The sequence below is a fragment of the Bos taurus genome, chromosome 20 (genome assembly GCF_002263795.3).
Source record: "Bos taurus isolate L1 Dominette 01449 registration number 42190680 breed Hereford chromosome 20, ARS-UCD2.0, whole genome shotgun sequence".
Taxonomy (NCBI): domain Eukaryota; kingdom Metazoa; phylum Chordata; class Mammalia; order Artiodactyla; family Bovidae; genus Bos; species Bos taurus.
Genome location: NC_037347.1, coordinates 6,674,894 through 6,698,415, shown reverse-complemented (window position 1 = coordinate 6,698,415; position 23,522 = coordinate 6,674,894). Strand labels below are relative to the sequence as shown.

General features: G+C 40.3%; 1 protein-coding gene across 7 annotated transcripts in view; it reads right to left on the bottom strand.

The window, feature by feature from the left end:
* FAM169A (family with sequence similarity 169 member A) overlaps positions 1–21,926 on the bottom strand; it is a 65,461-nt gene extending 43,535 nt beyond the window's left edge. For 2 of the 7 annotated variants that reach the window (XM_059878723.1, XM_059878724.1), the window contains exons 1-2: positions 2,025–2,111; positions 376–461 (exon numbers count right to left, since the gene is read on the bottom strand). Coding sequence is in view for 4 of the 7 variants with exons in the window: in XM_005221410.5 (XP_005221467.2) it covers positions 376–461; positions 762–861; positions 2,025–2,156 (318 nt within the window). In the remaining 3 variants the exon portion in view is untranslated. Of the gene's footprint in view, positions 1–375; positions 462–761; positions 862–2,024; positions 2,160–20,465; positions 20,612–20,977; positions 21,062–21,491; positions 21,620–21,833 lie in introns of those variants that run through there. The other 5 variants (XM_005221410.5, NM_001205854.3, XM_024981289.2 and 2 more) reach the window with 5 other exon arrangements.
* Between the last annotated feature and the right edge of the window lie 1,596 nt (positions 21,927–23,522).

Genomic DNA, 23,522 nt, shown 5'->3' with positions numbered 1-23,522 from the left:
CCTACTCATAAGCAAGTTTCCTGGTCAGTCTCTCCTAGAGACAGAGAACCTAAGCAACCACACAGAGAGAATAAGCTGTTTCCCACCCAAAAGGAAAAATCAGAACCTAAAGTTGATGTGCTTAACTACAGATCAATTAAACCACAGGTTCTCATTCCTCCTCCCTCAACACTCAGACCCTCACATTAGAATCAAGGAAGCCCAATCTAAGTGCCAGTTTCACCATAACAGCGGAACAATGAAAGGGTATAATATCACCAGGTATGCTAAAATGGAGAACAGCCCAGTAACTTCAAAAACTATCCCGGTTTATGGGAAACACATTGTGAAATGGTCTCTTAAGAAACACTTTTAAAAATGACAGGGTCTTGTTACCTGCTTAAGCCCCTCTCTAGAAGGGACAGATGTTTTCACAATATCATCAATAGCCCACCACTGATCAGCAAGGTAAAGTGCCACAGCTAAAAGAGAATAAATGATGGTTAATATCGAAGTCTTAAAGTACACGATATTACTCTTTTGTAGGTTAAGGATACTCTTAAATATACCCATACTTTATAATACAATGTGGCAGCCCCATTTATACTATCTTACTGTATTTCGCTCACTAACCAACTGAGAAATATTATTTTCCTAAATTTACAGTTTCAAATGTTTTTTTTTCCCCCCCCAAATCCCTTCATGTAGCCATCTTTTAATAAATTTCTAACTGTTTTGGGGGAAGAATTCCTCAATTTATAAAGATTAAGCAAAATAGAGACCTGTGAGTGAATCCTCAGGTGCAAAAAGAGCAAGAACTTTCTGGGTCTGATCTCCACCATAGAGAGGTACAAAGCCTACATTTGACAGGCTAATAGGAATCTGAAATGACAATTGATTAAACATTAGTGAAGAGCTGGTAAAGAAAATATCAAAAACACTATGTTTCTACCAATAGTTTAAACATACATTAACACTAATTGCATAGTTTCTTTTCACAGAGGATATTTCTAGCCTCTAGAAAAAAAAAAAAAGACCAAATGAGATAGACTTTGCTTTTGCAGGAATTTTATTAACTTGGGAGAAAAATGAAAGTATTTCAATAAATATCACTGTGCTCTAGCTATGCATCTGAATAAAAACAAAAGCATGATATGCTCTATAAAATGATTTAAAAATTTTATCATCTGTTATTTAGATCACTTGAGGGAGAAAAAATTTCATTTTCTAGTAAAAGACACTGGGGTATTTTTCCCCTGAGATATATACAATACTTTAAATCTTTTCTGCCTTCAATGAATGAAAGCTGCTCAGTCATATCTGACTCTTTATGACCCCATGGACTGTAGACTGCCAGGCTTCTGTGTCCATGGAATTCTCCAGGCAAGAATACTGGAGGGGGTATTCCCTTCTCCAGAGGATATTCCCAACCCAGGGATCGAACCCGGGTCTCCTGCATTGCAGTCAGATTCTTCACAATCTGGAACGCTAATTCCCTATTTACACATAATATTGCCATTCAAAGAATTGTAAAATACTTACGTTGGAAGAAGCTAAGAATTCATTAAATAAACATCATTTGCCAAAAGAAAAACCTGAGGCCTAAAGAGGTTAGACAATTTGCCTGTCATCAAATTCACACCAGAATTCTAATAATTTTATGTCTTAACGATCTATCAAAATATAGTCAAAAATTTTAATATTTTGGGAAAAGGAAGGTTTGTGACACAAAAAAGTGTAATGTAATGTTTTGCTCATTTTTTTTTATTTTTTAATTAAATTTTTTTGCTGATTTTTATAAAAAATGTTTGTAAAACAATTTCCAAATCTAAAGTAGATTTAATTGGGTTAGCTCAAATATGGCTAACCAGTCATTTGATCATGCTGCTGTACTAACAAATCAATATTTATCCATTCTACTGAAAAGTCTTCTGATAAAAATTTCAAAGGTGATTAGTTAACACTTTAAAAGATAATAAAAGGATACCAACTTCATTATAAACTCAGTGGAAAAGACTGATAAAAATCACAGCAGGATGCCTTACCGTAATATTGAGAAGAGAAAAACGTTCTGGATTTTCAGGGTCCCCACACCTCAGATCTGACATGTAATCTTCAGCAGAATTTTCGAGTTCCTCATGACTGCAATTATCCAACATATCCACAGGGAATGCCATCCTCTTTAACAAACAACATGGGACAAAATGTTTCAGAGTATGAAATACTGTTTTCCAAAAAAAAAAGAAACGCTATCTTCCTGTACTGAGAAAACTTTTTATTGTAATAGCACAGCATTTTATTGTAAGGAGACTTCTTTTTTACTATGCCAAAAAAGACTACAACTTGAGCCTGCTGATTTAAACGTATGTCAAAAAGAAAACTTAAACACTCATATTAAAGCCAACCAATGAAATAAGAATTAATGCCCATGCACCTTTGGTCAATTAATTTATGACAAAGGAGATAAGAATATACAATGGACAAAAGACAGTCTCTTCAATAAGCAGTGCTGGAAAAACTGGACAACTACATGCAAAAGAATGAAATTAGAACATTTTTCTTACACCATTTCAAACGTTTTTTTATACCATTTACAAAAATACACTCCAAATGGATTAAAGACCTGAACTTAAGACCAGAAACGCTAACAGTCCTAGAAGAAAACAGAGGTAGAATGCGCTTTGACATACAGCACATCGATACTTTTCCGGATCTGTCTACAAGTGCAAAGGAAACAAAAGCAGAAATAAACCAATGGCGCCTAATTAAACTGAAAGGCTTTTGCACAGCAAAGGAGATCATCAATAAAATACACAATCTACTGAAAAGGAGGAAGTATTTGTAAATGATATGACCAATAAGGAATTAATACCCCAAATATATGAACAGCTCATACAACTCAATGTCAAAAAACAAACCAGTTAAAACACAAGCAGATCTGAATAGGCATTTTTCCAAAGAAGTCATATATACAGATGACCAACAGGCACATGAAAACATGCTCAATATCGTTAATCATCAAAGAAATCCAAGTCAAAACCACAATTCATTATCTCACATCTGTAAGAATGGCCATCATCAGAAAGAACATGAATAACAAATGCGAGAGAAGGTGTGGAGAAAAGGGAACCCTTCTACACTGCTGGTGGGAATGTAAAATGGTATAGCCCCTGTGGAAAACAGTATGGAGGATCCTTAAAAAGCTAAAAATAAGGAATTCCTGGCGGTCCAATGGTTAGGACACAGCACTTTCACTGTGCTGGGCCTGGGTTCAGTCTCTGGTTGGGGAACTAAGATCCTGCAAGCCAGTACCTGGGTACACACCTGAAGAAAACAAAAACAGTAACTCAAAAAGATACATGCCTCCCAATGCTCATAGCAGCACTTTATAATAGCTAAGGTACAGAAGTAACCTAAGTTTCCATCAACAGATGAATGGATTAAAAAGATCAGATTTTTTTTAATGTGTATAATGTGTGGGGGTGTGTGTGTGTGTGTATATAAAATGGAATACTACTACTCAGTCATTAAAAAAAGAATGAAATTTTTTCTTTTAAAGAATAACATGGATGGACCTAGAAGGTAATATGCTTACTAAATTAAGTCAGAGAAAGACAAATATTACACGTTATATGCAGAATCTAAAAAATAAAACAATAAATGAATATAACAAAACAAATTCACAGATACAGAGAACAAGCTGGTGTTTACCAGTGAGAAGTACAAACTCCCATGTATAAAATAAGCTACAAGGATATACTGTTCCATACAGGGAAATGTATGATTATTTTATAACTTTAAATGGGGTGTGTGTCTGTGTGTCTGTGTGCGTGTGTATGCGTGCACACACTCAGTCATGTCCTACTTTTTGACCCCATGGACTGTAGCCCACCAGGCTTCTCTGTCTATGGGATTCTCCACACAAGAACACTAGAGTGGATTGCCATGCCCTCAGAGGATCTGCCCGACCCAGAAACTGAACCTGAGTCTCTCACATCTCCTGCACTGGCAGGCATATTCTTTACCACTGTATCATAAATGGAATATAACCTATAAAAACACTGAACCACTGTTTTACACATCTGAAACTAATACTGTAAATCCACTTCAATTGTAAAAAATGAATAATTCCTTAAATGATAAAACTAAATATTTACAAGGTATAGGATATAAACACACATGCATACAAATAAATCATCATACACCTCTCAACGTAAGAGTCACTGTAAAAGGACACAGGAACTTTTCAGAATCACAGAAACATTTACAAATATGTTTTGGTGATGGTTGAACCACCTTATAAATTTACTTTTTAAACAATCACTGAAGTACAGCTGTAACAGGTAAATGTTGTTCAGTCACTCAGTTGTTTCTTTGTGACCCCACAGACTGCAGAACACCAGGCTTCCCTGTCCTTCACTATCTCTCTGAGTTTGCTCAAACTCATGTCCATCAAGTTGATAATGTCATCCAACCATCTCATCCTCTGTCACTCCCTTCTCCTCCTGCTCTCAATCTTTCCCAGCATCGGGGTCTTTTCCAATGTGTCAGCTCTTCACATCAGGTGGCCAAAGTATTGAAGCTTCAGCATCAGTCCTTCCATTGAATATTCAGGGCTGACCTCCTTTAGGACTGACTGGTTTGATCTCCTTGCAGTCCAAGGGACTCTCAAGAGTCTTCTCCAAAACACTTCAAAAGCATCAAGTCTTCCGCGCTCAGCCTTCTTTATGGTCCAACTCTCACATCTGCACATTACTACTGGGAAAACCATAGCTTTGACTTTACAGATCTTTGTCAAAGCAATGTCTCCACTTTTTAATACACTGTCTATGTTTGTCATGGCTTTTCTTCCAAGGAGCAAGTGTCTTTTAATTTCATGGCTGCAGTCACCATCCACAGTGATTTTGGAGCCCAAGAAAATAAAATCTGTCACTGTTTCCATTTTTTCTACATCTAATTGCCATGAAGTAATGGGACCAGATGACATGATCTTAGTTTTCTGAATGCTGAGTTTTAAGCCAGCTTTTTCATTCTCCTCTGTTATCTTCATCAAGAGGTTCTTTAGTTTCTCTTCACTTTCTGCCATAAGGGTGGTGTCATCTGCATATCTGAAATTATTGATGTTTCTCCCAGCAATCTTGATTACAGCTTGTGCTTTATCCAGCCTGGCATTTCACATGACATACTCTGCACAGAAGTTAAATAAGCACGGTGACAACATACAGACTTGATGTACTCCGTTCCCAATGTGGAACCAGTCCGTTGTTCCATGTCTAGTTCTAACTGTTGCTTCTTGACCTGCATACAGGTTTCTCAGAAGGCAGGTAAGATGGTCTTGTATTCTCATCTCTTTAAGAATTTACAGTTTCTAAACTATATCTCTCATGAATACAGCTGTTAAAAAAAGGAAGCCAACAACCTAAAGGGGATGGGGGACACTAAAGATTTTTCACTAAAGTCAAGAAAAATAAGGACTTAACTACTAAATAATATGATATGTACTTGCTAATGCAATTAGTTGAGAAAATTAAAACTTCCCTAGTGGTTAAGAATCCATCTGCCAATGCAGAAACAGAGGTTCAATCCCTGGTCCAGGATGGTTCCACAGGCCATGGGACGACTAAGCCCACATGCTGCAGTACTGAGCCTGCGCTCTAGAGCCCACGGGCCACAACTACCGAGATCCACACACCGCAGAGCCCGCGCTCCACAACCAGAGAAGCCCCTGCAGTGAGAGTCCCGAGCACAGCAACTAGAGGAGCCCCCCGCTCGCCACAGCTAGAGAAAGCTCACGCAAGCGACAAAGACCCAGCACAGCCAACAGTTAATTAGTTAACTAAGAAATTCAAGAAAAAAGCAATTAGAGGCGTAACAACTGGGGACAGGTGCCTGGGTTAGGGGAAAAGGAGACTATCTCTACCCCAGTTTGCAAATAATACAGTTAACTGAAAAACCAAAAAAAAAAAACCCAATGGAAAAAGTATTCCAAACAATTAAGAAAGTGAGGTAAAATGCTAAGATATAAAATTACATAGAGAAATCAAACCCTCATATATATAATAATAACCAGTAAGAAGAAACAATAAATGGGAAGTCCAGGACTTTTTAATAGGTAGGACTGTTTCACTGGTCTGTCTTACAATATATTGAAATGAGAAAGTAATTCTGCCCATTAAAAAAATATTTCTTTATGTGGCTGTGCTAGGTCTTAGCTGCAGCATGTGGGATCTAGTTCCCTGGCCAGGCATTGAACCCTGGCCCCCTCATGGGAACTCAGAGTCTCAGCCACTGAAGTCCCAATTTTTTTTTTTTTAAATTTAGGGGAAAAGTCACTGAAAAAATAAGTTACTTTTCTCTAAAGTGACCTTCAAATCTATTTTAATACAACAAAAGTATCATTAGATAAAGAACTTAATATCTAATAGAAATGAGATAAACACAAAAAAGACATATGTTATACATACAGTTAAATATATTTTTATGAATTCTGAAGATATATTAATGAGAAGAAGTTCTTTTTTTAACCATAATCTGAAATATTGGTCCTAAGAACTTTAAAACCTGATGTACATAAGACAGGGACCTTAATTTGTAAATATATATAATTTTTTTAAGTAAGCTGATGTTTAATTTTAAAAAATCAAAACCTAGAAATAGAACACTTAAATTCAACCCATCTGCTGCTGCTGCTGCTGCTGCTAAGTCACTTCAGTGGTGGCTGACTCTGTGTGACCCCATAGACAGCAGCCCACCAGGCTTCCACTTCCCTGGGATTCTCCAGGTAAGAACACTGGAGTGGGTTGCCATTTCCTTCTCCAATGCATGAAAGTGAAAAGTGAAAGTGAAGTTGCTCAGTCGGGTCCGACTCTAGCGACCCCATGGACTGCAGCCCACCAGGCTCCGTCCACAGGATTTTCCAGGCAAAAGTACTGGAGTGGGGTGCCATTGCCTTCTCCGACCCATGTGCTAGTAAATGTAAATGTCTAAATAAAAGGAGAAAGAAAAACTTGTGACACTATTTATGAAAGCAATACCACAGGACTTCCAGCCAACTTGTGAAAAGGAGGAAAATAAAAACCGAATTTCAAGAGATAACCAAAAAATAAAAAAACAGAGAACCATCAGGAGCTTATCTAAAGAAGATGTTATAGTTAGAAAGGGATCGTAAAATACAACAGTAGCTCTACATTGAAGGAAGCTTATTTGTTAGTTTGGCAAATCTTTGTATCTCTATCAAAGTCAGTATGAAAAAGCAAACTAAGCAAATACACAGTATGTTCTGTAGTCAAACCATTAACCAACACGGGACTTCCCTAGTGATCCAATGGTTAAGACTCCACACTCTGAATGCAGGGGACCCAGGTTCAATTCCTGGTCAGGGAACTAGACCCCACATGCTGCAATTAAGACTCGATGTAACCAAATAAATTTTTTTCTTACAAAAACTAAAAACATGAAATGGTCAAGAGCAAGTGAAAGAAGCATAAGGAGGACACTAGTTAAAAGAATGTTAGTACAGTAACTGTTTTTGCTTTCCTGTAGACAAAATCCCAACTTTGTAACCAAGTAACACATTCAAAAGTACTTAAATTCAAGAAAGAATAAAAGTATTCCTGGGACTTCCCCTGGAGGTCCGGTGGCTAAGACTCCATGCTACAACCACAGGGGGATGCAGATTAGTTCCCTGGTCAGGGGAACTAAGATCCCACATGCCAAGGTCAATTAAAGAAAGTATTCCTCTTAAACCAACTCAAAAGACTCTCTAAAATATTAACTACCAAAACAAGGTGTGAATTAGATATTTAAATTTTTTACTTGCTAAGAGTAACCATGATGTAAAGGATAAAATATAAATTAATATTTGAAGATTACTTTTTTTTTTTTTTTCAAATTTTACAACCCCATGAACCATAGCCCACCAGGCTCCTCTGTCCCTGGGGATTCTCCAGGCAAGACTACTGGAGTGGGTTGCCATGCCATCCTCCAGGGGATCTTCTCAGCCCAGGAATAAAACCTGCCTCTCCTGCATTGCAGGCAGATTCACTGCCGTCTGAGCCACCAAGGAATCCCTATATGCTTCTAACCATTCCCCAAATGCTGATGCTCATGGTCTACACTTTGAGGATAAGGGTTTAGACCAGCTACCAGGCCTTCTAAGGACCACACTGTTGACTTCTGAAGATTACTTTTAAAAAACATTTATTCATCCTAAACTATAAAGCCTATGAAATCCTCAACTTGATATATGAGATTATACATTTTCCTAATCAGCATTCAAATTTCTATAACTTAAATATTCACCTGAATATCAATTTAAAATATCTCCAAAATCTCCAGTAGTATGTCAGCACACTTTTGCTTACCATTAAGAAGACACTGCTACAGATCAAAGGCAAGTAGAACATGACTAGTTGTAAAAAGAGAAATTCATTACCCTTTATTCTTAAACCTTTTTAAACTGAGGTTTTATAATACAAAAAATAATCTCTTCTGGGTTTAACTGTAATTTTAAAGATTATATAAACACAAAATCAAACAATTCTGTTTTCCTGAAATTCAATCATGTAAATACTCTGAAATTTGCATAATGAGCATTACCAGAGGGAAAAAATTTGGTTAGATGTGATTTCCTTTCTTTTTTAATAACTAACTTTTATTAAGTGCCAGAATGTGTCAGAACTGTGCTAAAAGAATGTCATGCACTCTCATTCAAGCCTTGAGGCAAAGATATGTGGTGGACCCAATTAATATTCTTATTTTATAGAAAAGTAAACCACCTTGGAGATGTTAATCATTTCCCCAAAGTTACAGAGAGAGTGGGTGGCAAATCTCAGACCCAGGCATGGACCTGACACCCATCCTCCAGAGCGAGTGAAACACTGAGTGTGTCACATTTATGATTCATTATTTTATAGTGAAAACCTTTAGAGTTGGAGCACTAGAAATGTGGCGATTTCCAGATGCATCTGACTTGATTTTAATATTGTTCATTTCCCTGGTGGCTCAGATGGTAAAGACTGTAATGCAGGAGACCCAAGTTCGATCCCTGGGCTGGGAAGATCCCCTGGAGAAGGAAATGGCAACCCACTCCAGTATTCTTGGCTGGGAAATCCCATGGATGGATGTGCCTGGTAGGCTACAGTTCATGGGGTTGCACAGTCAGGCACAACTGAGTGACTAACATTGAAAGGATTTCTTTTTAAAACCTTTTTTGGAGATATGGAAGCATGACTGGTGGTTTAGTTGCTAAGTTGTGTCTGACTTTTGCAACCCCGTGGACTGTAGCCTCCACACTCCTCTGTCCATCGGCATTCTCCAGGCAAGAATACTGAAGTGAGTGGCCATTTCCTTCTCCAGGGGGAAGCATGACTAAATGTCCTTAAATCGATCATTTTTGTGGCAGCAAAGCTAGTTTGAAATGAATGCATTTCTTCTTCACTATAGAAGAAATTATTTCACTATTTTCTCTCTCATTTCACCTCCAGGGCATCTCCCAACAAACTTAAAAGTTGTTATTTTTGAATATAGTTTAAAAACAACTATAGCATCATAGCTTTTAATATGAAAAAAATTAGAAAATATTTCCCCAAGGCCCAAACATAAACCCCATCTAAAATATCTCTGTGTTTTCAAATCTGTCCTTAAATCCATTACTTTTATTACTGGTCACTCTCAGTGCTAAACTTTATTGGCTAAACAATCACTGATCAGTATTTTAAAAAGATGAAAGAACTGCTACTGCTGCTGCTAAGTCGCTTCAGTCATGTCCAACTCTGTGCGACCCCATAGACGGCAGCCCACCAGGCTCCCCCGTCCCTGGGATTCTCCAGGCAAGAACACTGGAGTGGGTTGCCATTTCCTTCTCCAGTGCATGAAAGTGAGAAGTGAAAATGAAGTCACTCAGTCGTGTGCGACTCTAGCGACCCCATGGACTGCAGCCCACCAGGCTCCTCCGTCCATGGGATTTTCCAGGCAAAAGTGCTGGAGTGGGGTGCCATTGCCTTCTCCGATGAAAGAACTAGAAATCATTATAAATCAGTAATAGCAACAGGTAACATTTACTGAGAAATGACATACCAGGCTTTAAAGAGAATGCTGCATGTAATATATAATGAGGTACACTTCTATCAACCCCATTCTACAGATAAAGAAATGGAGCTTTAGAGATTAAGACATGATCAATGTCACACCACTGGTGGAGCTAGAAGAATATGAATCCAGACAAGCAAATAGACATTCCAATGTAATTATTTTTTACTCAATATGCAAAATAAATATCATACTCTGTCATAGGAAACTTACTTCTGTAAAATACCACAACTGCACCTTGTTATTAAACACTGTATTCACGCATTACACCAGGAAGAGTACTTGTACTGGAATCCTGTGAGGATGCTCAGGTCAGTTTTGCCACTAGCCAGCTTCGTGACCCTAGGCAAGTTACTTACCATCTTAAGCCTTCTGTACTCTCGTTGGTAATGTGATGCAACTAGACAGGATAATCCTAAGGACCTTTTCACCTCTAAATGTTTGTAATTGTTTATTTTAAAAAATAGCAGTTAACTTAAGACTGTGTAAATTACTAGTCTTAAGCTGGTTCTCCTAGGTTTAAAGAGACAGAGAAGGTTAGTAAGGTTTTGGAGAGATATAGCTTGCTATGAAAAACATCAGTGACTTCTCTCTCTTTTTTTGTTGTTTTTAAGCTTCTGTCCTATGTTATATAACTATAAAGCTGTCAGATCAAATTGTGTCAAGTACTTTATGCTCTGCCCATGAGATGAACCAAAAGGCCTAACTAGATTCTACATGAATGAGAAAGCTTAATGTCCCCTTAAGCAAACTAACTCATCAAAAACTTTACACAGAATGGACAATTAAGTGTAGAAAGTGTCCAAACTAATTTGTAAATTAAGTAAATGGCATGCTCATTAATCCTGAATGACCAGTATAAAAACATAATACACCTCTTACATAAGAACATAAGAGGCCCACCCGCTATTTTATACCCATCTTTTAATAATTTCATCCCCTTTTCCTGAAATATTATGTAACAGTTTGCAAGAATGAATGTTCTTTAAGAAAGAAACTATGAGAAAGAGCTAAAAATCAAATTGTTATTACTGTGATTTCCCCTCCTTTTTAAGGTTAATTACTGGATATCAAATATATTTTTTATTCTATAATATTTTATCACTCTGAGGCTATACATTATAATTTCCGAATTATTAAAACTATACCTGAAAATAAGAATTCTCTTTGAAAGTACGTGGAACTTTTTGTATGATTATTTAATGTTCTCTCTTATTTCTTTTCTTTTTTTCCTGCATATCAGCATCTTTTTTTTTTAACATATATCCCCTCTCTTTTTAGACTCCCTCCCATCAAATATATTCTTAAAGCAGGAAAAAATACATAATTTTAACCTGAGTTCTTAAGTTACTTCAAGAGTATGGCTATTATTGGGGGCTTTAGGAGGAGGAGAAGATCCAAAGAATTATGGAGATTTTAGAGCTGAAAGAGTTCTTAGAAAAAAAAATAATTATCTCCACCAGTCCAAGCCTTGATCCTACCTCTGCTGATTGTTTCCCCAAGACCGAAAATAGGTTAGGTATCCAAGTAACATAAAATCTGTAATGCTCTCAACCTTTTACACAAAAGGCCTGTTTCTGGACCTTATTATGATTCTCCCCTTGTCTCTTTTCTCCCCACCATCATATCCTTCTCTGACTAACCTAGGTCCTGTATTACATCAGCTCAATTTTATTCTACTCACCTTTTATCCTTTTACCCTCCTATCCTACATAAGGCCCTAAATCCAAGATGAAACTTTCTCCACTCTTAGAACTGAGTTTTTCAGGATGGCAAAAATGAAACCACTAAACAGAGTGCTTACAGTTATCAACACTTAGGTGGGCTCAACAATGCTCAGAAATCCTTTTCTATCCTCTGAGAGGGGAAAAGGATTTGATTACATGTAGGTAAAGAGGCCTATAAATCTATGGGTAATGGGACAGGAGGTTAAATGTGGTTCGTAGTAGCATAGTGTCAGTCGCATCCGACTCTTTGTGACCCCACGGACTGTAGCCCGCCAGGCTCCTCCGTCCATGGGATTCTCCAGGGAAGAACACTGGAGTGGGTTGCCATTACCTTCTCCAGGGGATTTTCCAGACCCAGGGATCAAACCCGGGTCTCCTGTGTTGCAGGCAGATTCTTTACTGTCTGAGCTACAGAGAAGTCCTACAAATGTGGTTCATATTTGTTACCTTTTTTACTTAGAGAACAAAAATCAACTTTTGAAGTCATAATCACTGAGCCAACATGGACTATGCACCTGATTCTATTTGAAACACTTCACATGTATCCCTGAGAGAGCGTTTATCCCCAACCCATGAAGCGGGAGATTTAATCATCTCATTTGTCAGATGACGAAACTAAACACACAGCAGCCCCACCTGTTCAAGGCACCCTGTGTCTGTGTGTGTGGGCTCAGTCTGTGTCCGGCTCTTCGCAACTGCGAGCACTGTAGCCACCAAGCTCCTCCATCCATGGAATTCTCCAGGCAAGAACACTGCAGTGGGTTGCCATTTCCTTCTCCAAAGGATCTTCCCAACCCAGGGATCGAACCCGTGCCTTTTGCATTGCAGGGGGATTCTTTACCGTCTGAGCCACCAGACTAGCTGTGTGGCCATAAGCAAATTAGTTGAACAGAGAGGGGAAAAGGACCTCTGAAGAAGGAATAAAGTTCAAAGTAAAAACTAATAACCTTGAATATACATTAAAAATCCTACATCAAAAAACTCTGGGGCAAACTTTATATAATGAATATGATCCATAAGAATTAGCTTCCTTAATACAAAAGTTTTTGAACTAAGCAAATAAATAAGCAAGTGGCATGAACAGACAATTCATAAAACAAGAAAAACAAACATAAAAATGCTCAACTCAAAATTTTTTTTAAAAAGCCTATTGGATGTAAAATATTCATATATATTTACATGTTTGTACAGATAATAATCTGGAAGAGCTCACATTATTAACAGTAGATATTCCTGGTGAAGGAGGAAGAACCAAGGGAAGAAAGGAGATTCCACATGGAGCCTCCTTCCTCAATCGCTCACTCTGTAGTGTAGGCTCTCTTGGATGCAACTCTGACAAAACTTAGGTTATATGCCTGCATCCAACCTCCAAGGGAGAAGAATGATTTGGAAGGTTCTATCTTGGGAAGACAAGCAAGGCTCATAGGGCTGACATGGGACTCCTAAGCAAAATGAGTCAGACCACAAATACTAAACGACCACACCCAGGAATGGATGCTAAATCCTTATATTCCTGTCTATACACTTGGAGGAAGACACAGTGAGCTACTTACAGTTCTCAGGTACATATACAAAAGCCCAACAATAAATTAATAGGCTATATGTGAAGCAGACATGTGCTTGTAACTGAAGCTTCCACTGATCGACCACATGTGGTTCTGCAGAAAAGAATATCTTTGCCTCTAGAACATGTCAGCTACCCCAGCCTGTCATGACCCAGATTATTAAACACTGTTCATAATCTCACAGGAGTAGTTTACAAACCTCAGGAGGGACAAAATAAGAACTATTTAAATGAATACACCATAAAGTTTTGTCCTTCATTTCAACATTAGACAATCTTTTTTTTTTAAACCTGTCTTCTTTACCATGGAATAGATTCAATTTTACAGTGCTTAGAGTAAATACAAGTTTGACACAGTAAATCTCCAGGACATAGGCAATTTTAAAAAAACAGGAGTCTAAACACTATGCATTTGTTGTACATATCGTTACCATATAACATCACAGAGATATGTCTCATTAGAACCATGAAGATGGATATTTTCGTTTTAAAGGAAATCCCAAAAGAAAAACAAAACTTGGTACTTAATTTCGGCTTACAACTAGTGAAATATTCTGAGTCGCAATCACCACTACCACCATCACCACCACCTCACCCCATTTCCTAACACTTTCACTAAACAACAAAGAAATGTAACCAAGGGTTGCTGCTACTTGCAGAGTATCACAGCAACTTGAAAAAAAGCAGCCTCCCAACTACAGGTTCAACATTCCCCTTTCCCTCCCAGGCTTCTCTACTCTGCACTTCGAGCCACAGCCTCATACACCTGCTCTTGCAATCTTCCTGCAAACTCCAGTGTGTATGCTTACCCAGATCAAGTGAAATTGTTTTCTTACATTTCACTGGCAGCAGGCCCAGGGGAAAAAGAGATAGTAGTAGCCTTCCTCTCTGGCTTCAATATATTTGTTGTTTAATTGCTAAGTTGTGTCTGACTCTTCGCGACCCTAAGGACTGTAGCCTGCCAGGCTCCTCAGTCCTTAGGATTTCCCAGGCAAAAAATACTGGAGTTGGTTGCCATTTCCTTCTCCAAGGGTCTTCCCAACCTAGGAACTGAACCTGCATCTCCTGCTTTGCAGGCAGATTCTTTACCACCGAGCCACCCGTCTTCAATACATATTACTATAAAAATGAATGACGAATGGCTGAACAAGTTTGCATAAACAAACCACACACTGGTGCTAGAACAAAGAACTGCCACAGATGAAATCCATGTGAAGTTCTGCGGCTAGAGGAAGAGCAATAGATGGTCTCTCAACAGGCAGATAGAAGGGGAGACCCTCTAGGATGGGAATGCTAAACGGAAGCCAGAAAGCATGCTGAGAATAGCTAGTTGGATTCATCAAGAGAGTTAAGGTATGTAAAAAGTAGGGGCACGTACACTAGGAAAATAAATTGGGGATAGAAATAACAGGCCAAGAACACCAGATTAAAGAGTCTGGACTTTATTTTGCACACAGAAGGAGGTAATTTAAAGATCCTGAGCAGAAGAGAGACACCCAAGGCTATGGTTTAAGACAATTTACCCAGCAGCTGCGTATAGGATAGATTAATAGGTAAAAATGAAGGGAGACAACTTGAGAAACTTATATGAGTTTCTTGCAAGTTCCTCATGCATACTTCTTTTAACATACTTATCACAGGAGAGTGTGATTTACCTATTCTATCTTTTCTTCGTCTATTCTACCAGGCTCAGAACTCCAGAGAAGCATAATTTTTCCAAAAAAGTAGGGATGGGTCAAATGATCTCTGATGTCCTTTCTAACTAATACCTTAGGTCATGCATGACCACTTAGAGAAAAAAAACAGGGAAACAAGCACTTAATTTACAAAAGGTTGGTACCATCTAATGAATAATCATTTATTCTACCTCAAAATGTTTTCTGATGATGAAAGAACTATCATTCATTGCTTGTTTACCTTGCACGAGGCATTATGCTCAATATTCTACACATAATAAATAATCTATTCCTCAAAATGATTCTAAGAGGTTAACTATTCTTACACACGTTCTTCCAATGAGGAGCCTCAGGTGTGAAAACGTTAAGTTGCCCAAGTTCACACAGCTGGTAAGTGGCAGAGTCAGTCTCTAAACTTAGGCAATCTCTCTCCAGAGGCATTTAATCAGGCTCCTCGATCAAGACAAAAGTCAATATAACCCATAATGTACCTGATCATACAAATATCATATATCAAGCATATTGTTCAGTCACTCACTAAGTGTTAGATTTTTTTGAATCTCGCAGTATCCTCTCTTCAGACTTTAGATACTTGTTCTAATCCCTACAAAACCACCTGCAGAATTTTAAAATGTTTACTACACAATGAATACAAAGCCAACCATTTTAAAATGAAAGGGAAACTTAAAAGCTGACAAGATAAGAGATTCAGCTGGTACTAGATTCAATATGAATTATGAGCAAGTTTTTTTTTTTTTCCTAAGTTAAAGCAAAATGATCCCACAATAGGGCTTCATTCAAAATTAGGAAAGGTGTACCTCAAGGATATATACTGGGACCACGCTTATTTAACTTTTATGCAGAGTACACCGTGAGAAATGTTGGACTGGATGAAGCACAAGCTGGAATCAAGACTGCCAGGAGAAATATCAATAACCTCAAATATGCAGATGATACCACCCTTACAGCAGAAAGCAAAGAAAAACTAAAGAGCCTCTTCATAAAAGTGGAAGAGGAGAGTGAAAAATCTGGCTTAAAACTCAACATTCAAAAAACTAAAATCATGGCATCTGGTCCCATCACTTTGTGGCAAATAGATGGGGAAATAGTGACAGACTTTATGTTCTTGGGCTCCAAAATCACTGTGGGTGGTGACTGCAGCCATGAAATTAAAAGACACTTGCTCCTTGGAAGAAAAGTCATGACAAACCCAGCGTATTAAAAAGCAGAGACATCACTTTGCTGACAAAGGTCCATCTAGTCAAAGCTATGGTTTTTCCAGAAGTCGTGTACCAATGTGAGAGCTGGACCATAAAGAAGGCTGAGCGCTGAAGAACTGACTCTTTCAAACTGTGGTGCTGGAGAAGACTCTTGAGAGTCCCTGGGACAGCAAGGAGATCAAACCAGTCAATCCTAAAGGAAATCAACCCTTTCTTTTAGATAGGTCAGATAGCATCACTGACTGAGTGGACACGTGTTTGAGTAAACTCTGGGAGATGGTGAAGGACAGGGAAGCCTGGCATGCTGCAGTCCATGGGGTAAAAAAGAGTTGGACACGACTGAGCAACTGAACAACAATTAGGAGATGCAGAAATGGAAAAGGACCTCTGACCTCTTCATGCGTCAGACAGCATTCAGTCTTTTATTCCATCCTGAGGATCACATTTTAAGAAAACTACACTGAAATGGCATCACCGACTCGATGGACAAGAGTTTGGGTAAACTCCGGGAGTTGGTGATTGACAGGGAGGCCTGGTTCATGGGGTCACAAAGAGTCGGACACAACTGAGCAACTGAACTGAACTGAACACTGAAATACAATCAGGATGGCAAAGGATCTGGAAACAACAGTATGGAAGGAAAAGGAATTGGGGAGAAATCAGTGAGGGCAAGTCCTGCTGGAGAAGTCTTAGAAGGAAGGCAAGAAACTTCCCTTCAAATATCTGAGGTGTCAATATGCACATGAAAACTTAGTCAACATAACCTCTAAAGAGTAAGAGAAATGAGCATTTCCAACAGTAAATTCTATCCACAAATGTATCACACCTCATGAAAACACAGATTAACTAATTAACTCATCAGAGAGAACCGTCAGTGACTGCCGACACATTCCAGTTGTGACTGGAGTAACATCGCTCCACCCAAGGCACAAGGACATCCGTTTTCATCTAAGCCAGTTCTAGAAAGGAGAGCCAAGAGTCCACGGAATTCAGCTGAGTGATTATTTGTATATGCCAACTGTAAAATCACGGGAATCATTTTATAGAACTATGGTTTTTGTTGTTGTTGCCATTTTGAAAAGCTGCTCAGATGTAAAAAGTTAGTATTCACCGAAGTTTCACTTCACTCAGAATCACCTTGGTTTCTTTTTTAATGGTCTAGAAAATTTTATCAATAAATCTCCTCAGTCTTGAAATTTCAAATACTTTAAAATATGCATTAAATTACAAAGCTAAATATCAATACTTCGAACATGTGGTTGCTTTTTGCTAAATATAGCTAGATTTGCCACTCATATGCATATGTAATTAATAGAAAATAGGACCAGATATAAAAAATGTGTTGTTTTTTTTTTTACTTTTATTTTTTGGCCCTACCACACAGCATGTGGGATAGTAGATCCCTAAGGATCAAACCCATGCCCCCTGCAGTGAAGTGCAGAGTCTTAACCACTGGATCTCAAGGGAAGTATCCAGATCTAAAATGAGTAGATTCTTATTCTGGGATCCACAAGAGCTATATGCGGGACTATATAAATTACATTCAATTTTTCAAAACAACAGTCATTTCCCCACATTAATACACAAACTAATGAAAACCAAAAGATTTTCTTGTTTTTAATTTGAACTCTACCAACTCAACTCATTTTGGTTATACTTTATCTCATGAAGAGCAAAAGCTCTGACAAGTAGTAGAGAAATCACAATTTTAAAAAAGAAAAAGTCATTGTTTTGAAATGTACCTCAAAAAAGTACTGTATACTGCATGACTGTGGGGAGAAGATAATAAAAAGGAGAAAAAGTTGAGGAACACAGTTCAGTGTTCAGACTGAACACAGTTCAGTCCCTCGATACTTAAACAACAAAAATTCTAATTTCACTGATGACGATACTCGTAGTAGCTCACCTTTAGGAATGTCATCACATTTAATTCTGCTAACATTTTGAGATAAGCTGTATTATAACTACTCTTACAAGGCAAGGTTCAAACGTATCTATTTGGCTTAAATTGTGGAATTATACTGCCTCTGAATAATAACTACTGTTAAGAATCAGAGTAAGTTCATCTGATATATGAAGGGCCGGTTGATGTAAACTTGAAAGCATTACTAATATGTATAAAGACTTTATAGACTAAATTCCTTATCAATACAGTTTATTACTTTATCATTGTACAACAAAAAGTCAAGTTCATTGACTTTTTCTCTATAGCTATTTACTGAAATTGGCTTCTCCATTATCACTATACTGATATCACTCCTCCAATAATAACCTCTCAATTCCCAAATTCAAGGGATAATTTTCATTTTACCCCTCTTGTCCTTATGACAGATCAGACCCAATTGACTACTGTAAAGTTTCTCTTTCCTTGGACAATACTCTCAAGTTTATTAGTTTCCTTCCTTTCTCAGTTTCTTTCAGCAACTGAACCCTCTTCTCCTCTCCTGAATCCATAAATGCAGGGGTCCCCCCACATGCAATCTGGGCTGTTTTAAAAAAGGCAATTTACTAAATTGATTTGTTCCCAAAACATATTAGCAAAAATCTCTGGGCATTTAGATTAAGGAATTTGTAACATTTTAATCCACAATGCTAGACTATAAGCATCGTAAGAGTGGAGTTTGTTTTTGCACCCCACAGCATCGGATACTCAGTGTTTGTTGAATAAATGAAAGCTACCTCTGGTGTAACCTAAAACTAACATCTCATTGGAGAAGCTAGTAACTAAAATCATGCTCTTTTTTTCTCTTTTTACTCTGTGCTGAACTTCCTGGCAGGAACAACGTCAATCCTCAGGGACCTACAACAGGTCCAGTCAGAGCACAGGCAATCCTTAAGTTCTCTAAAACAAGACTCATCTCTCAAGGTCCAAGGTCCCTTTCACCTAATTCTCCAAAAAACATGTCAGCAGGGAGAGGCATTGCATTTCTGCTAGGGATGGTACATGATGCGGAATCATTTATTTTCAGACAGAATAAGTCAAAGAGTCTTCAACTAATCAGAAGTAAGTTTAGAGTGGATGGGTTTAAAAAGTTTAAATAGATGACTCTCAAAAACATCTAATTATAAAATATTTTTTCTCCAAATCAAAGTTAAATCTTTTGTTTGAGGTATATTACATAGCTATTAAAGGAATTCGTAATGATTTGAATACTACTTAAAAGACCAGACTAATCTGGAACTTGTTAGAATCTAAAATCCACAGATAAAGCATCTTAGATTGTAATCACTCAAGGAGCAGGCAATGTTGCTACTCATAGAAGTTAAGTTCCCTAAACCAATCCTCATCATAAATTCAGAGGAGTCCACTATGACAGCATACAAGCTTTCCGTGAAAGAGATATTTTATCATTGTTTGTGCTGCAAGTCTTATCACAAATGGACTCTCACCACCACATTCCCTGGGCTCGCACCCACATTGCCCCCCACCCCACAAATCAAAACAAAAGAGACAAGCAAAGATTTTTAAAAACCAAAAACTTAAAGTCTTGTCCATATACCAAAAACTTAACCTTGTGCATATTACCTAATCAAAATCGTTCCTCTTGTAGGAGAAAACCAAAACACAGCTTGCAAAGATAACCTGTACATCTTTTGTACATGCAAGCAGACACACAAGGCAAGTCAAACCCAGATCCATTTTGGTGAATTCCCTCCAGGGCCCAACTGTGTGTATTATGCAACAGCCACCATTCCAGGCTTTAATCCCTGTCTGTGATGCAGTGATAAAATACCAATGGCCAGGGTACAACCTACTAGGAACTTGAGTATATTTGTGAGGAGACAAATTAAAAACAAGAACTACCAAATTCTCAAGACCCTTGAAAAAGACAGGGTGTGTTAACAGTTCTGAATCACAATACAACTTTTCCTTTGGGTAGTCTTTTAGCAACCTGTCCCTATCCCACTCAAAAATCCTCACACGAGAATGTTTTATTTGAGGTTTTGAAAGGAAATCACAAAAAAGGAAGGGGTCGTGGTTAATTTAGAATCTACTCCACATAAGACACTCAGACCAACTTCCAGAAGCTGAAAAGCCAGTGAGATACTTCATCTGAAGTAAATGTAACCCAGATCCCTGAGCCATAAACAATCCAAAACTTCACCCAGATTTCCTAGGGCACAGGCCTCGAAAAATTGCACAACGGGCAGCCAAGAACTAGAACAAAATTGCAACGACCTGTATTTTAGAAGGGAATCTATACAATACCTAATCCAAACGTGGTTACAGGTAAGGGAGCTGGTCAGAGCATCCTTGGAGGCCACCTGCGTGGCGGAACCGGAACGCTTCCGCCCCACCCGCCACCAGGTCCGCTTCCCCCACGCCGAGGCCACCGGCCCGGACTGAAAGGCTCCAGGTGGCAAAGGCAGGAGGGGAGCGGGCTCGGCAGGCAGCAGCTGGGGAGCGGGCCGAGGCGGGCGCAGGAAGAGGGAGGCATTCCCTCACACAAAATGGTGGCGCTGGCGCGGAGGCCGGCGCACCTGGGGGCGCCCCGCACGCCCCTCGGAGGAGCCGGCCAGTCGCCCGCAGCTGGACGAGCGCCCCGAGCCCGAGCGGCCGGCGTGGGCCTGCGCCGCGCCCGAGCCCTCGGAGAGGCCCGCAGCTCGTGCCCGCGTCACTGCCCGCGGCTGTGCGGGGCCAGGCCGGCGGGGCGCGAGGCCGGACCCGGCAGCTTCGGCCTGGGCCCGGGAACCCCCGCCCAGGACGGGCCGCGCACTCACCTCGGACGCGCCGCCGGAGCCGCCGGAGGAGCCCGGGAAAGGAGGCGGAGCCGCGGGAATGAATGGAGCCGGCGGCGGCTCGCCGGCGACCCCCGGCCGGGCCCGGGCCGCGCCGCTCGCGGCTGCCGGGGCGAGTGCGGCCGCCTGCCCCCCGTCCGGGACACCCGGCTCCTGGTCGGCGGGCCGGCCGCAGCCCACCGTGCCCTCCGCCGGAGTGACGCACTCGCGCCGCAGCGCCTCCAGCCTCTGCGGCCGCACGGCGCCCGCGCCCACCGCGAATCCCCCCGCCCGCCCGCGCCGCACGGCCCCTCCTTGGCGCCGGGGACGCCGCCCTGCCTCCGGCCCCGCTCACGGGTCTCGCGGGCGCCGGGCAGGTGTGAGCTCGGCCGGCCGGGGGGCGCCTCGCGGCCCCGCCCCGCCCCGGCCCCCGCAGCCCCTCTCCCCGCCCCGGCTGCCGTCGCTAGGCAGGGAGCGACGCCGCAGCTCAGGCGCTGGCCCGGTATTAAAGAGTGACCTTGGCTTAGCTATAAAAATAGGTGCGGGTAAGCCGCGGGGACCTCGACGCTCAAAGTGCGTATTCCTTGACTGTCAACATTCGCAGACGCCCGTTTGCATTCCCCGGGGAGTTCTCCGGCGAGGGGCGGGACCTCCGGGAATTTACCCAGGGTGGGCGAGGCCAGCCGACCTCGGGCCGGGATGTAGAGAGTGCGGGCGAGGACCACTGGCACCCGCCCACCACCTCCCTCCTAAATCCTCTGCCACGCTGGAGGATGGAAGCAGAAAGGAGGTAGAGAGCCCCATTCCCAATCTGGAAAAACCCAATCTGGACAAGACAAGACTTCCATTTTGGGATTACCAGGAACCACCAGATTCCCGCGTTGACCTTTTCTCTTTCTTAGTCTAGCACACGCAAACTATCCCCAGGCGAACGGCGGCTCCACCCTCCTCTCCTCCCCTTCCTCTCCCAGCATATTTCATCTGCCTTAGCGCCCCGGGCCCTTTTGCTAATTACACTCCCATTGAAGAAGACAAGCTCTCAAGTATTTAAAGAGTGATAGATTTCTTTAAAGTAATGCAGGCCATGGTTTAAATATGTTTAATAAATAAATTGAGGAATAGTATTGTGTTAATCCGTAATCTCTGGAAAATAAACTCACCATTCAAGAGCTGCGGCATTGTTTTCAGCTCATCCAATAGGTTTGAAATTGCTTCTTTAATTCCTCGGAAATATTAAGCAATCGCAGTTCCAGCCTTTCTTGAATTTACTAACAGTCAACGAAGTCAATAACACTTGTTGATAGAGATATATTTAACTCATGTTTTTCACCAAATAGACTTTTCTAGTTGCTCATAAAAATCAATTTCACATCTCTAATGTTTTATTTGTAGTATTTAATTAACAGAAATCTTAAATGTTATAAAGTATTTACCATTTTTCTGGCCCTTAACACTGAATAAGATTTAATTGAGCAGGAATTTTGAATAGCAGGGTTTTATTCACAGCAAATCTGAAATGAATGAAGTTATTTCAGGCTATTTGTAAATCGGAGTCCCCGGGGCAATTCCAAAGGATTGCCACTTTGGCAAGATGTCCTTTTGGCTACCAGGCTACAGGTGTTGAAGACTTGGGCCTTAGAGTAAAGCTAGCCAATGCAACTTTTTATGTTTGAAATGCATGAGTGTGATTGGATTTTAGCTGTTATTGTAGTCGGTGGCCACTTATGCATGGGAAGCTATCTCTCAGGTGTCTGACCATGCTTTAGTAATCAAAGTCACACTCACCTAGCCCCTAAAAGAGAGACTCCAGTGGTTGCTCATTCAAGCAGCTCTCTTTCTGTGGCAAGGATCTTTCCTGGTGAGCCCTGGTGGAGAACTGCTGTCTCCTCATGAGGAGTGTCAAGTAAGGAAACTCTGGCTTTATTCTCTTCACTTGCAACAAGATAAAGCTCTGAGTGTTTTAACTGAAAAAAATAAAAAATCATCATTTACTTCCCTCTTTGGCTGAGGTACACAATACCTTGCTTCTGTTTTTACCCATATTCTGAAGACCCATGGGCTCTAAGTGGATAAAGAACTGAAAAAAAATGAGTCTATCAGATTAATACATGCTATAAATCGCTACCAAAATATTTTAAAATATGCTTTGAAGCTTTTGTCTTAAAGGAGTAAGAGTTCTATAGCTTTGATTCTTGTTGTTGTATATGCTTGCTTCCCTGGTTGACTCTGAGGGTAAGGAATCTGCCCGAAATGCAGGAGTGAAAGTGAAAGTGAAATCTCTTAGTCTGACTCTTTGCGACCCCATGGACTGTAACCTATCAGGCTACTCAGACCATGAGTAAGAATGCTGGTTTGGGTTGCCATTTCCTTCTCCGGGGGATCTTCCTGACCCAGGGATCGAACCCAGATCTCCTGCATTGCAGGCAGACGCTTTACCATCTGAGCCACCAGGGAAGCCTGCAAAGCAGAAGCCCGCAATGCAGGAGACCAGGGTTCAATCCCTGGGTTGGGAAGATCCTCTGGAGCAGGGAACGGCTTACCCACTCCA